The 13,397-nt window shown below is 47.5% G+C and overlaps 1 protein-coding gene across 1 annotated transcript; it reads left to right on the top strand.

Moving 5' to 3' along the window:
- The first annotated feature begins 4,980 nt into the window (after window positions 1-4,980).
- On the top strand, window positions 4,981-11,012 carry FOXI2 (forkhead box I2). The gene is made up of 2 exons (XM_084841946.1): window positions 4,981-5,645; window positions 9,383-11,012. The coding sequence occupies exons 1-2, from the start codon at window positions 5,081-5,083 to the stop codon at window positions 9,931-9,933; spliced, it is 1,116 nt and encodes a 371-aa protein (XP_084698072.1). The 5' UTR covers window positions 4,981-5,080; the 3' UTR covers window positions 9,934-11,012.
- The last annotated feature ends 2,385 nt before the right edge of the window (window positions 11,013-13,397 follow it).

The raw sequence follows: 13,397 nt of genomic DNA, 5'->3' as shown, positions 1-13,397 counted from the left end.
GATAGGCTACGTAAATCGTCACGTAGCCTATCACGGGTGACTTAAAAAAAAAAAAGCGCGTACGGATAATGGCGGCCCCCATAGGGAGCCGCCATTCCCGTTCCTTATTTGGTCGCTGTAGTCTACGTAAAGATTTACGTAGACTACGGCGACCAAATAAGGAACGCGAATGGCGGCTCCCTATGGGGGCCGCCATTAGCGTACGCACTTTTTTTTTTTTAAAGTCACCTGTGATAGGCTACGTGATGATTAACGTAGCCTATCACGGCTGACTTTGCAGATCTAGGCGTGATAGGCTACATTAATCGTCACGTAGCCTATCACGGGGGCGTTTTAAAAAAAAAACAAACAAACTTTGGAGTTCGCGGCCGGGCGAGGCGGGAAGCCTCCTCCCCGGCCTGAATTTCGGCCAGGGCGAGGCGGGAAGCCTCCCCCCCGGCCTGAACTTTGCGGGGGGAGCAGCGAAGCGCCTCCCCCCCACCGCGAACAAGCTTCGACGACAGGTAAGTGACTTTCGTCCACCCCTAAAATCCTACAAGCTAGGCTTCATCAGTATGTGAACCGAGAACTACCAGAAGTACAAGCTGGGCTTCGAAGAGGCAGAGGAACTAGAGATCAAATTGCCAACATTTGCTGGATCATGGAGAAAGCAAGAGAATTCCAGAAAAATATCTATTTCTGCTTCATTGACTACGCTAAAGCCTTTGATTGTGTGGATCACAACAAACTGTGGCAAATTCTGAAAGAGATGGGAATATCAGACCACCTTACCTGTCTCCTGAGAAACCTGTACGAGGGCCAAGAAGCAACAGTAAGAACCAGACATGGAACAACCAATTGGTTCAAAATTGGGAAAGGAGTACGACAAGGCTCTATATTGTCACCCTGCTTATTTAACTTTTATGCAGAGTACATCATGAGAAACGCTGGATTGGATGAATCAGAGGTCGGAATTAAGATTGCCGGGAGAATTATCAACAACCTCAGATACGCAGACGATACCACCCTAATGGCAGAAAGTGAAGAGGATCTAAAGAGCCTCTTGTTGAGGGTGAAAGTGAAGAGTGCAAAAGCTGGTTTGAAACTCAACATTAAAAAAATGAAGATCATGGCATCTGGCCCCATCACTTCCTGCCATATAGAAGGGGAAGAAATGGAAGCAGTGACAGATTTTATTTTCTTGGGCTCCATGCTCACCGCAGATGGTGACTGTAGTCATGAAATTAAAAGACGCTTGCTCCTTGGGAGGAAAGCTATGGCAAACCTAGACAGCATAATAAGAAGCAGAGACTTCACCTTGCCGATAAAGGTCCGTCTAATCAAAGCTATGGTTTTCCCAGTAGTAATGTATGGCTGTGAGAGCTGGACTATAAGGAAGGCTGAGCGCCAAAGAATCGATGCTTTCGAACTGTGGTGCTGGAGAAGACTCTTACGAGTCCCCTGGACCGCAAGGAGGTCAAATCAGTCCATCCTAAAGAAAATCAACCCTGAGTGCTCATTGGAAGGACAGATACTGAAGCTCAAATATTTTGGCCACCTAATGCGAAGAGAAAACTCACTGGAAAAGACCCTGATGCTGGGAAAGATGGAAGGCAAAAGGAGAAGGGGACGACAGAGGATGAGATGGCTAGATAGCATCACCGATGCAATGAATATGAAACTGAGCAAGCTCCAGGAGAGAGCGGAGGACAGGAAGGCCTGGTGTGCTATGGTCCATGGGGTCACCAAAAGTCGGACACGACTTAACGACTGAACAACAACAAGGGCTTTACAGCAGCAAATAGCATCTGCTACACCATTTGCATCTGTGGTTTTTCACGCGATAGGCTAGCCCATGCCTGCACCCTAAAATACATTTCAGGCTACTCCTGATCTTATATCACTGTAATTCTGGGAGTCTCCCTTCAAGATAAGCAGATCCCATGGCTTAATTTGTGCATGTAGCACTAGAACCTGTTCCTCAGCCTAGAATTTACCCCCTGCGGCATAGGAATAATAAAGAATTATGCCATTACGCATGTACAGAGTACATTTCCCTCATTACTGAGCATACATTGGGGAGCGAGAAAGTTTTTAGGGCTGACACACTTCACATCACTCTTTTTCCAGAATTTATCATCTTCTATCCTTCCCCCTAAAAGGTTGAGATCTATCTGGGGTGGCTCAGGCACTCTGTGTAGGCACTCTGCACATGCTTATATGAACTCTTTTTGTAAACAAGTTCGTAAGCTAGGCTCTGGTAGTTTGCTTAAATAATTCGCTGTATGAGTGTGCAGTGGTGCAGTGCTAAATTTTGAACCATAGGTGCTCATCATGAGTGTCCCCATAGCTAGAGATGTACAATCTCTGGAAATTTTGAAACTGTGGGAAAAAACATTTCCCCCATTTTTTCAAAAAATAAATTGGAAATTTTGAGGAAAACAGAAAAATGAGCAATGCTTAATTTTTAGGAGTTCTTTACAGATCTAAAGTCAATTTGTTACTTTAGGACAACCTTCCCCAAATGGTTTTCCCTCCACATATTTTGGACTTCAACTTCCACCAGGCTCAGGCAGTATGGGCAATGGTCAGGAAAGCTGGGAATTGTAGTCCAAAACTTCTGGAGGGCACCAGGTTGGGGGAAGCTGCTTCAGGAACATAAAGCAGCCTTTATGTTCCTAAAGTTATATTATCTATAACTTGGTTTGCTCCTAAATTATTGAATTTAAAAACTTTTAAAAGTAAACTTGGTAAATTTGTAATTCTTATCTGCATAAACTATACTTTTACATTTATACCACACATGATATTTTTATGAACAAACTAAGATATATATATATACATATATATATATATATATATAACATATTTTAGGTTCTTATTTAACATCTGCCCAGAGTGAACATCACTCTGAAGTAGTCCCTGAACCATCTCAATCATCCTAGAAGCCAGAAGAAGCAGGAAGAACAGGAGGCAGAGGAAGACCGGTGTACAGCATCTGTTCCTATTTGTAACAAAGTTTAGGAAAATTCCCAGACCTGTTCCTGTATGTGGGGTAGAAATCGAGCCTCTGAGAAATCTGGGAAATCTGAAATCTGGGAAATCTAATTTGAAGGAAAAGCTATTGAGCTTTTATTTCACTGGGAAAGACTCCGTTTAGAAAAGGTAAGTAACCATAATTAATTTAAGAACCATTAAGCAACACTAACCTATTACTTGAATAGTGCTATTTTATTAGGGCTGTGCAGGGATGCCCCAACCTGCTTTGGAGGCCAAATCAGAGCTTCTAAATCAGCCCTGACCCACCTCAGCCCGATTCGGACCAGGTCCGACCTGCTTTGGACTCTGAGTCCAAAGCAAGATTCAGACACCCAAATTGTCCCCCTGCCATGCCCCCCCCCCATGCAAGCCCTGCATCAGCTGTGCCAGCCCCCTGCTCCTAACCTGGACCCAGGCGGAGCGGCCACAGCCATTGCCATCTTCGAGGGAGTCGCCATTTTCTTTTAAAATGGTGACACTTCTTCTTCTGGAAATTAAATGTTGGACAAATGGGGGCTGCAAATGGCCCACTACACCTGTATTGTTACGTACATGATGGCCCTGGCTCCACTGCACCACTGCCCATCTAGCGATGGATGGATATTGCGACAAGATTTGCATGCCATGTCAAATGGCTTTTAACACCTGTACAACAGGCAGAAGTAAAGCAGGTGAAGATGAGCACAGATGAGCACATCTTGAATTTCTGTTTGTCACGCAGCTATTAAAAAGCCAGGAACCTTGCCAGAAGATGGTGTGTGTCTGTGTGCGCGTGTGTAATTTACTTTGACAACCTGATTCTGAGAATCCTTCCAGGAAGAGGGTTCCTCGCACTACCAGTCAGAAGCCCTCGCACTGTAATCCCGTCTTTTTATTTTTCCTTAGTAGATTTTCTGCAGTAAGAAAAAAGATGGAAGCAGCGGTGGTCCAAACATCACCTGGCCGCTGGCCCCCACACTTCCAGATGAGGCTTTTGTGGTGCCATTGCCTGTTAAATCTGCTAAAGAAAGGACAGAAGAGCTGTGCAGAGCCATTTGACTGGTACTGCGAAGAGCCCTCCACCTGGAAGCAACCACAACCCATCATACTGACTCAGGCATAGATCTACGCAGTTCCTAGGAAGTACGTTAAGGACTGCGGTCTTCCGTATTTTACTCTCTTCACAGCATTTACTTAGACATGATATTTATGTCGTTGCCATCGCCTCCCATCTCCCCCACCCTACCCCTGCTAGAACTCAGAGTCATTCAGGGAAACTGTTGGGCATGACATTTGGGGCAGACCAAAGACAGAACTTCTTAGGGCACAATCCTATGCATGCTTAGACAGAAAAAAAAAAAAAAAAGTTCTACAAGTCCCAGCATTCCCCTACAACTCGCAGCATGGCTGGCTGGGGAATGCTGGGAGTTGTAAAACTTTTTTTCTGTCCCTTAATGCCTTAATTCAGGACCATCCAAGAGGAAAAAATAATTAGACAAATCCTACCAACCACTATTAGCCAGGAGAGCTAAATGGAACCTCCATATGTAGAGGCAGTATATCTCTGAATACCAGCAACAGGGACAAACGCAACAGCGGAATCCCCTCCTCTGTTGGGGGAGGATGGGGGTGGAAGGGAGGGGGGATTGTCGCAGCCAGTCTCCAGCCGAGATCTATGTCAACCCACCAGGGCTCCCTTCCTAACGTGGAACGATGTTGGTCTCCCCGCGATTCTCGGAAGCTTGCGGGAGGGGGAAGCTCTGCCGACGAGGCTGGGATGTAAGGAGGGGGCCATCTGTGCCCAGCCTTCCGGAGGAGGGGTGGAGAGGAGGCTGGCGCTCGGGGATGGGGTCAGCGTCGAGCGCGGCGCCGCGGGCGGGGGGAGGGGGTGGCGCGGGAGGGACGTCGAGGGCCGCGGCGGGGGGGGGGTCTATGTCGTGGAGGGGGGCGATGCAGGCTGGAGAGTAGGCGGCGCTGCCCCGCTCCTTCCCCGTCCGCGGGCTGCGTGCGGCTGGCGCGGGTCCGGCCATGGGCTCAGTGGCTCCTCCGCTCGCGGCTCCGTCGAGGTCCGGGGCTGCTTAGGATGAGCGCTCCGGAGGGGCAGCAGCCCCCCAGCGCGCACGACCTGCTGGACGTGGCGGACGCGTACTGCGACAGCCGGAGCCTCTTCCAGGCGCCCCCCGCGCAGAGATCCCCGGCCCACCCGGGGGGGTTCGGCCTCGGGGACTCGGGCGGCGGCGGCCCCTACCTGTGGCTCAACGGCGCGGCCGTGCCGTCGAGCCCCTACCTGGCGGGCGGGCCCAGCGGGGCGGGCGGGCCCTTCCTGCCCGCGGCGTACGGGGCCGGCGCCAGGCAGCTGCTGGCCGCCCCGTCGGCGGGGCCCGAGCTCAGCTGGCTCTCGCTGGCCGCCGGGCAGCAGCCGGACTTCCTCAAGCTGGTGCGCCCGCCCTACTCCTACTCGGCGCTCATCGCCATGGCCATCCAGAGCGCGCCGGGCAAGAAGCTCACCTTGAGCCAGATCTACCAGTACGTGGCCGGCAACTTCCCCTTCTACAAGAAGAGCAAGGCCGGCTGGCAGAATTCCATCCGGCACAACCTCTCCCTCAACGACTGCTTCAAGAAGGTGCCCCGGAACGAGGACGATCCGGGTAAGGGGCGCGGGGGGCTCGGCTGACTGGATCCGATCAGCGGGGGCGCCCGCCCGCCCGCCCGCCATACCTCCCCTTGGTTCTTTGCGGGCGCTGGCAAAGCCAGCCAGTTCATTTGGCAGCCCAGTCACCTCCAATAAAAGTGCTTCCAGTCATTTGCTCCCTGTCCCACATCATCCCCGTCCACTGGAAAACGATTTCCCTCATAAGCTTAATTGCCACGCAGGCAGAGTTTGGGGTGGGGGGTGGCAGCCTGTGGGGAGGGGAGAGTTAACCCTTCCCTCCCCAGCCGTGGTCCCCCTTGAAAATCGCCCCCACCCCACCTGCGTGGAAATTAAGCTAAAGGAGCAATCCTATGCATGGTTAGACAGAAAAGAAGTCCTACAAATCCCATCAGTCCCCAGCCTGGAGAATGTTGGGAGTTGTAGGACTTTTTTTTCTGTCTAAACATGCATAGGATTGAGCCCTAAGAAGAAAAGAAAAGGGGGGGGGAAGCTTCCCTTGGCACCAATGGACACCCAGGGCTCTGTGGAATAGATCTGGGGCCCTGGGAAATAGATCCGGGCCTAGGGTCCCATTGGTCTGGGCCTAGCAACATCCCTGGCTCTAAGCCTGAGGATCTGTTAATTTTGAACAGCACCTAGAAGTTTTAGTTGCTTTATAACAATAACAGCACTTCTTGATAAGTATGCTTTGAAAGGGTGGGGATTTAAAAAATATTCCTTAAACAGCCCCACCCAACCCCATTCCAGAGCCTATTGGTAAGGCAGTCTCCTTTAGGGGAGCATGAAAATGACCCAGCCCAAAGGAAGACAAGACTGTGCTCCCCCCACCTCCAATCATGGAAGTAATTCCTACTGAAAGCCGGCCACCCGCTTGGGCCTGGGATGTCCTGCTGTGGTCTTAACTCACACTGACTCGCAGTTCAGGGCAGAAACCACACTGCTCAATTCCTCCATCTAAAGGTGGCTGCAAGTCTAATGCACTAAGGAGAGAGCCCCACTGGATATTGTGGGACTTCTGAGTAAATAAACACAGGACTGTGCTGGTTGGCTTGTGCTGTTGCGGGGAACTCGGTCTCGAAAATGCGTCACCAGGATCACGGAGATGGCTGTTGGCTCGCTGGATTTTTCTTCATGCCCTTGCATAGTGGAATGTCACTGTCAGAAGAATCACTTGCACTTTCTTTGAAGTCAGTGATGGTCGTCTTCCACGGAAGTCAGTGGTGACATTCCACTTGAGCACTCACCTTGTTCAAGACGTGAGTGCAAGCCTGCAGTCCAAAGGCCTTTCTGCCTACCCCTTTCAAAGAGCATTAATCTACTCTCATCTTAGCTTCCATAGTAAATACTCTGGTGCTCACACTGGGTGAGGAGTAAAGTTTGGCCGTTCCACCCTGATTTCCCCCACATTTGCTGAGAAGGAAGTCGTAGCTGTATCATATTCCCATAAACTGAGTAACAGAGCATGAAGGCTACTACTTTGGGAAAGGGTGCTATATACCCAATTTATTCTGTACAGCTGGATAAAGGTAATTCCTTGACACCATAGGATGCAAAGCCTAAAAGTGCCTTTGAGGCTCATCCTCTTTATTTGTGTGCATATAGGCATGCTGTTTGTTTGGTAAAGAGAGTGAGAAAGGGCCATTTCTAAAATATCAAGTCTGGACAATAGATGGTTTACGTTTGTAATCTAGACGGAGGGAAGTAACAACCATGGCTGTAATGCAATCTTATGCCTGTTCACTCAGACGTAAGCCCCACTGTGCCCAGGATGCATAGGATGAAAACCTCCTTAACTCCAGCCACTCCTGCACTGTGTTTCTAGCACTGTCTCCCCCAGGCACCTTATAACTACTGATGGACCTTCCAAGGGGTAGGCCAACGTTAAAATGTACCACTGGTGTAAAGTGTAATTGCACATGCATAGAGGCATTTTGGGTGGTCATCTCAGAAGTAAACCTGAGCTGGTATACCATATAGTGCAGTGCCCAAGGGACTGTGGATCAAGAAGTCCTCAGTTTGAATCTTGCCTCTGCTATGCACTCACGGGGTCGCCTTCTGCAAGTCACCCTTTCTGAGCCCCAGCCCGTACATCTGCAGTATGGAAATAATAACAGAATTGTTGTAAAGATTATAGTTAGATAATGCATGGAAAGTATTATGAAAGCACTGCACAAATATTATAAATAGTATTAGTATTTTGTTGGTTTTGTTGCTATTATTTCTCTTATTAGTAGTAGTATTTCAGCAGAAAACTGCTAGCATGAACATAGCAGGTTGTGCTTGGTTATGCCTCAGTATATGTGATAGTTTGAATGTGTTTATTGGAGATGGCATGGCCTGGTAACTCCATTCTAAATGCATTATGCTGCAAGATGTCCCAATTAAAACCTACTTCCAGTATTTGAGCAGGTATAAATATAAAGTGCAAATGGCTTCTATTTTAGCGGAATCATCTTAAAGACTTTGCCTCTATTGAGGCAACATCTGTAATTCACCTTGAGCCTTCAGGATAGGAAAGGATAACCAAACCAATTCAATTGAACATTGGAACCAGAGATGTTTAACGATAGCATCTATCAGGTGTAACCCGCTTCACAAGGGACAGCACCATGTTTATTTGATAAAGTTTAGTAATTAAAGATATTTATTTGGAAATAAAATCCTATTGATTTCAGAGGGATTTCCTTCTATGTTTGGGTCCAGTGCCATACTAAAGTTTCCAAATCAAATGTTCCAGAGGAATGTCCCTCAAGTCCAACTGAAGTTGGAGGTCCTCTCTCGGGGGTAAGCCTGCTAAGTTGACTCCAGTGCTTTGGGGATAAGTGGTCATTTGGGAACAGCAACTTTACACCTCTGCATTACATATATTGGATTGATCCAGACAAAGTTACAGACAGTGGTGCAGTGGTAAATTCTGAAGTGCACCTGCTCATCACAACAGTCCCTATATCCACGCCCCTGAGGAAAGTCCCAAAATTCAGGCAGTTGTGTTGATCCATATCAGCAAACAAGTTTTTGCTTTTTTCCTCTCCATCAGGAGCAGATCTTTTATAAAGCTGCTGGGTTTCAATGGCCCATTCAAAACTAAACCACCCCCAAATACTTTGCATTACAACAGGGAACAATGTATTGTTGTTGGGAACATCCATTCCCTCCCTGACCCCCCAGCCACTGTGGCGATTGCAGCAAAGCTCAGAGGGAAGAGGGAAGTCTGAGCGGTGCAGATGACATCAGTGTCCCTACTAATAAAAAAGTGCCTGTGTGCTGTGTCCCTGTGAACCCTAGCTCTACTAAGCCCCTGGTTAAAGAGCAATCCTAATGCCCTCAGATGGATACCTGAGGGAGGATTAGGGTTAGAAGTACCCCTCTACCAACAGAGAAGAACTCTCTGGTAGAGCAGCATACCCACCCTGGAGACACCTGGGATGCCCATGGAAAGCAGCTCCACAGGCATTTGTAGGTTTCAAATGGGACATTTTAGGATGGTGATGTCAGGGATATGTTGGGTTGCCAATCCTGACAGACCACAGGATTGGGCATGTTAATTTCCATGCCATTGAAACCAGTGTGTGTGTGTGCGTGCATGTGTGTGCGTCTGCGCGCGTGTGTTGGGGTGGTGGTGGTTTAAGAACAACAAAGTCAGATGACTAAAAGAAAAGAAAAACCCACCTCATTTTCAACATTGTCTCTGCCTGCCCCTGCTAAAGCCAGATGTTCTTGGTTGGTTCGTAGGTAAAGGCAATTATTGGACACTGGATCCAAACTGTGAGAAGATGTTTGATAATGGCAACTTCCGAAGGAAGAGGAAAAGGAGACCTGACCCACCTAATGGGCCTGGAGCCCCTCACAAAGCGGAGGACAAAAGCAGCAGGGGCGTTGTCCAACAAGCCCCAGAGCCCCGCAACTTGGGCTCTGCTGAACTGCGGTGCTCTCCAAGTATGATGAATGACTGCAAACCCCGCAGCCTGAACTCCAGCCATTGTTTCTCCACATTTATCTCCACCATGAATGCCGTGGCCCATAGCCGAAATGGCTTTCCCAGGCAGCTTTCTGGCGGGCCGGGCTCTGAATTCACACCTGGAAGGCAGAATGGGCCTAGCTTGAGCTCTTGCTCTGCTTCTAACAGCAACCCACCTTCAGGATTCGAACTCGGTTCTCCTCCCCATTCCAGGATGAATTACTATGCGGGTGCTGGTGGACAGTCCAGCTGGCTCAGCACTCCTGTCCTGAGCACTTTCAACATGAACAATCTGATTTATAGCAGAGAAGGGACAGAAGTTTAAAGAGATGGCAAAATAGCCTTTTTTTGAAGTACAACCCCATAAGCAGCCTTTGTTCAGTGCCTAGACATTTTGCCTTATGTCCAATATGCTGGTGGTCTTCAGTTCTTGTACCCATCTTTAGCCCCAATGTGCAGCATGAGACCACTTTTAAATTCTTTTACCTAGTGTCAATTGTTCTTCTGCCTCTCTGTCTTTCTCATTTTTTCACTTTTCTTTTTCTTATTTCACTCCTCTCATCCTCCATTTATTTTTTCCTTCTGTGTTTATCCCTCCCTCTGGCTCCCTTTTTCCTCTCTGTCTGTCTCTCTCCTTTTCTCTTATAAACACAACCAAACACAAAGAAATGCTGGGTGTACTGCTGGTGAGACCCACTTAGATCAGGATGCAACTCAGTTGTGGGTTCTTCTGATGTAGTGACTGTGATGCAAGCAAGAGTGGTGTCTCACTGCCTCCATTTGGATCCCGGAAAGTTCTTTTGCATGTTGGCTTGCAAAGGAGAACTTCCATGTGTGGGTTGTACCATCTGTCAGTTAATGGCAGGAGGTTCCATTTGCATTTTCCACCTCTCAATGCTTTGAGTTTGCCCTGTAGGACAGTGTGTTTCTGTGCCTTGCAACAGCAGCTTTACTACAAATTAAATGAAGCAACCACATGTGGATGAAAAGTGCTCCTGAGCAGGTGAAACAATCCATAACCCCACTGGCAACCTAATCCTCAACATGTTTACTTGAAAGCAAGTCCCACTGGCTTCAGTCAATGGCACTTTCTTTCAAAGATCTGTGCTGAGATTTTACCTGTGCAAAAAAATAACATGCTTTCATTTGAGGATCCAGCTCTCTCTCACTTAGTAGCTTTGTTTACAATCTCAGTACAGTACTATGCATCATGGCTGTAGATCCTTAATTTTTAACTCATGCAGCATAGGAATATTTTGGAACATGTATATAATAACTGTTTGCGTCTGGTCGAAGGACATTGTTATATTTTTTAAAATATCAGAGGTTCCTTTTTAGAGTTTCTAATTCAGGTGTACATTACTGCTGTGTTATTGATCTATGCAATGAACAAAATAAAATGCTGCCCCTTAATTTGTCTTAACTTCTAACTCAATACCTAACTGTTGTGTTTTTCTTATTTGGGGAGGTATATTAATCCCCCCACCCCCACCCCAACTGATCAGGGCTTAAACTGAACTGGGGATCACCAGTGCCTAGAACCACCAAAACAGGTTTGATGTGAGGATACAGTTTTAGAAAATGTGAATAACAAAAAAAGGGTTCCTTGAAGCATCTGTGGAGTGCCTTTGGGCTTCAGCTATAGCCACATTTACTTGGGACTAAGGCTCATGGAATACAGTCAGAGTTATTTCTGAGTAAACATGCATTGGCTCTGGCTAGTGTTTTACTGCTGAATAGACACAGTTCCTGTATATCTGGGATTAGAGATAAATATATCCGATGCAACAAGCTGTGACTTCAAATAGGCGTGAATTCTAGCACCACTGGATTGAAAAATTAAGCCCTAATTGGAGATGATCAGGTGAGCAGATAATTTAAATGGGAATTAAAGGTTTACATTTAAAGACTTCTTGCCAAGTTAGAACATACTGTTTATTCTTCCTCCAGATAAACAATTGTAGAAATAGTTCAGAAGTATAAGAAAGGACTGTAAAATTATGATTCTCACTCTGGCCCTCAAATTACTTGGCAGTAATTTCTGTTGAGATCAATAGGACTGGCTCACAATTGATATTTTAGGATATGGATGTGCTAGAAATGAAGTAAATGTTCATGAACAAAATATTCACATTTTTTTTCTCATTTGCAAACTGCAAAGTAAGAAAGGTGTTATATCTTGATTTAGGCCAGTTTTGGCTTTGAAGAATGTGTGTGTGTGTGTGTATGTGTGTGTGTGTATTTGCAGGGCAGATAGGTAAATAAATTTTCAAACTGAAACCAAGGAAGGTGGCGATCTTCTACAGCGAGAAGTTGGAACTAAGTCAAGAGTGTCTAGGATCGCACCTGCCCAGCGCAGCCTGATCCTGTGTAAATTTGCTTGGAAATAACTAAGCCTCACTGTGTTCAAGGAGACTTACTCTCAAGTAAGGGTGCAGCAGTTCAGGCTGAGTCTGAGTGTGTTTACTCAGAAGTAAACCCTGTTCCGTTCAATGGGACTCTCTGCGTAGAAACTGTGCCTCCGATTTCAGCCTTGCAGCCTATTCCAGTGCATGCTTGCTTCGAAGTAAGTCCCACTGGTTTCAGTGGTATTTATGCACAAATAAATGCAGCGTAATCAGCTTGCAGCCTTAATTTCCTTGTGCGCACATTTCCTGGGAAGTGAGTTAGAGGTATATTAATGGTGCAAAGCACATTAATTTTAAGGGGATTTAGCCGAAAAGGTACTTATTCCACCCTGACCTTAGATACCTTGGGTTCTCTCCAACTTTAGTTTCACTTAAATCCCATTCATTCCCATGGGTCTACTCTAAGTAGGACTAACAGCGGCCCCAAACCCTTAACTGGAAAGGAAGTCCCGTTGGTTTTTCACCTTTACTTTCGAGTAAGGCGGGAGGGATGTTACGGGAAAGTAGATCGCACGAAAGTAGTGAGGTGACTTTGGAGGAAGTAGGTAATCCCTCTGACCTCGGCGGGGTTTTTCTTCCCAAGCCATCTGCCACGGATCGCAGGCAGCCTTCGTTCGCTGCCTTAGTTCTCCTCCCGGACACCGGAATGACGGACTTCGGCGCGGCCAAGAGGAGACGCGCCTGCCCGTCCCTGTTTGTGGGGAGGAAAATCTCCGGCTCCTGTTTTCACGCTGTATTGCGCCGGGCAGGTTCGCGTGCTGAGCACCCAAATCTCGGCCGATCGGCAAGTTTGTAAATAATAACTCTTTTATCTGGGCAGACACAAAAGATCATCTTTGTGTCCGCCCAGGGAACTGGACAATAATTTCTACGAAGAATTCGGGATTTAATCGAGCGTCCAAAATTAACCCGGATCCCTGCTGAGGAGTCCTTTAATTACTCGTTTCCTGAATGCGAACCGCTTTTATGGGAGAGGGGAAAAGAGAGCGTGCGTGCGTGAGAGGGAGAGAAACCCGGAGGAGGCGGCGGAGGAGAACAAGCCCTTTCCGTCCAAACGGCGAAAGTTGCGGGGGCCTGGAAAAAGTCTGCCTGACGCGAAAGACTTCGTCGTTCAGGAGGAAAATAAACCCGGGAGTAGAAGCGATGCCCTTGTGAGGACATCGGTCATCACAACGCAGTTCCTCGGCAGATTCCGCTGGAACCCAGAGGGACGATTTCCAAGTCCAGGGGGTTTAGGATCGGGGTCTTAATCCCAAACACACGGGGCAATATCCGTTGAATTAAATGGGACTTACTTCTGAATAAACACGTAGGGGGTTGCACTGTAAGTCCCACTGAGGCCCCTAAACGGATTCCTTAGCCAGTGTGCCCATAGGAAGGA

The sequence above is a fragment of the Heloderma suspectum genome, chromosome 3 (genome assembly GCF_057233095.1).
Source record: "Heloderma suspectum isolate Gila_16-S chromosome 3, 16-S_ref, whole genome shotgun sequence".
Classification (NCBI taxonomy): domain Eukaryota; kingdom Metazoa; phylum Chordata; class Lepidosauria; order Squamata; family Helodermatidae; genus Heloderma; species Heloderma suspectum.
The sequence above is the reverse complement of the archived record's forward strand: the minus strand, read 5'-3'. Positions and strand labels throughout refer to the sequence as shown.

Coding starts and splice junctions, on each gene's coding strand:
- FOXI2 (XM_084841946.1), top strand. CDS start 5,081: ATGAGCGCTCCGGAGGGGCAGCAGCCCCCCAGCGCGCACGACCTGCTG. Junction 5,646..9,382: donor CCGGAACGAGGACGATCCGG/GTAAGGGGCGCG, acceptor GTTGGTTCGTAG/GTAAAGGCAATTATTGGACA.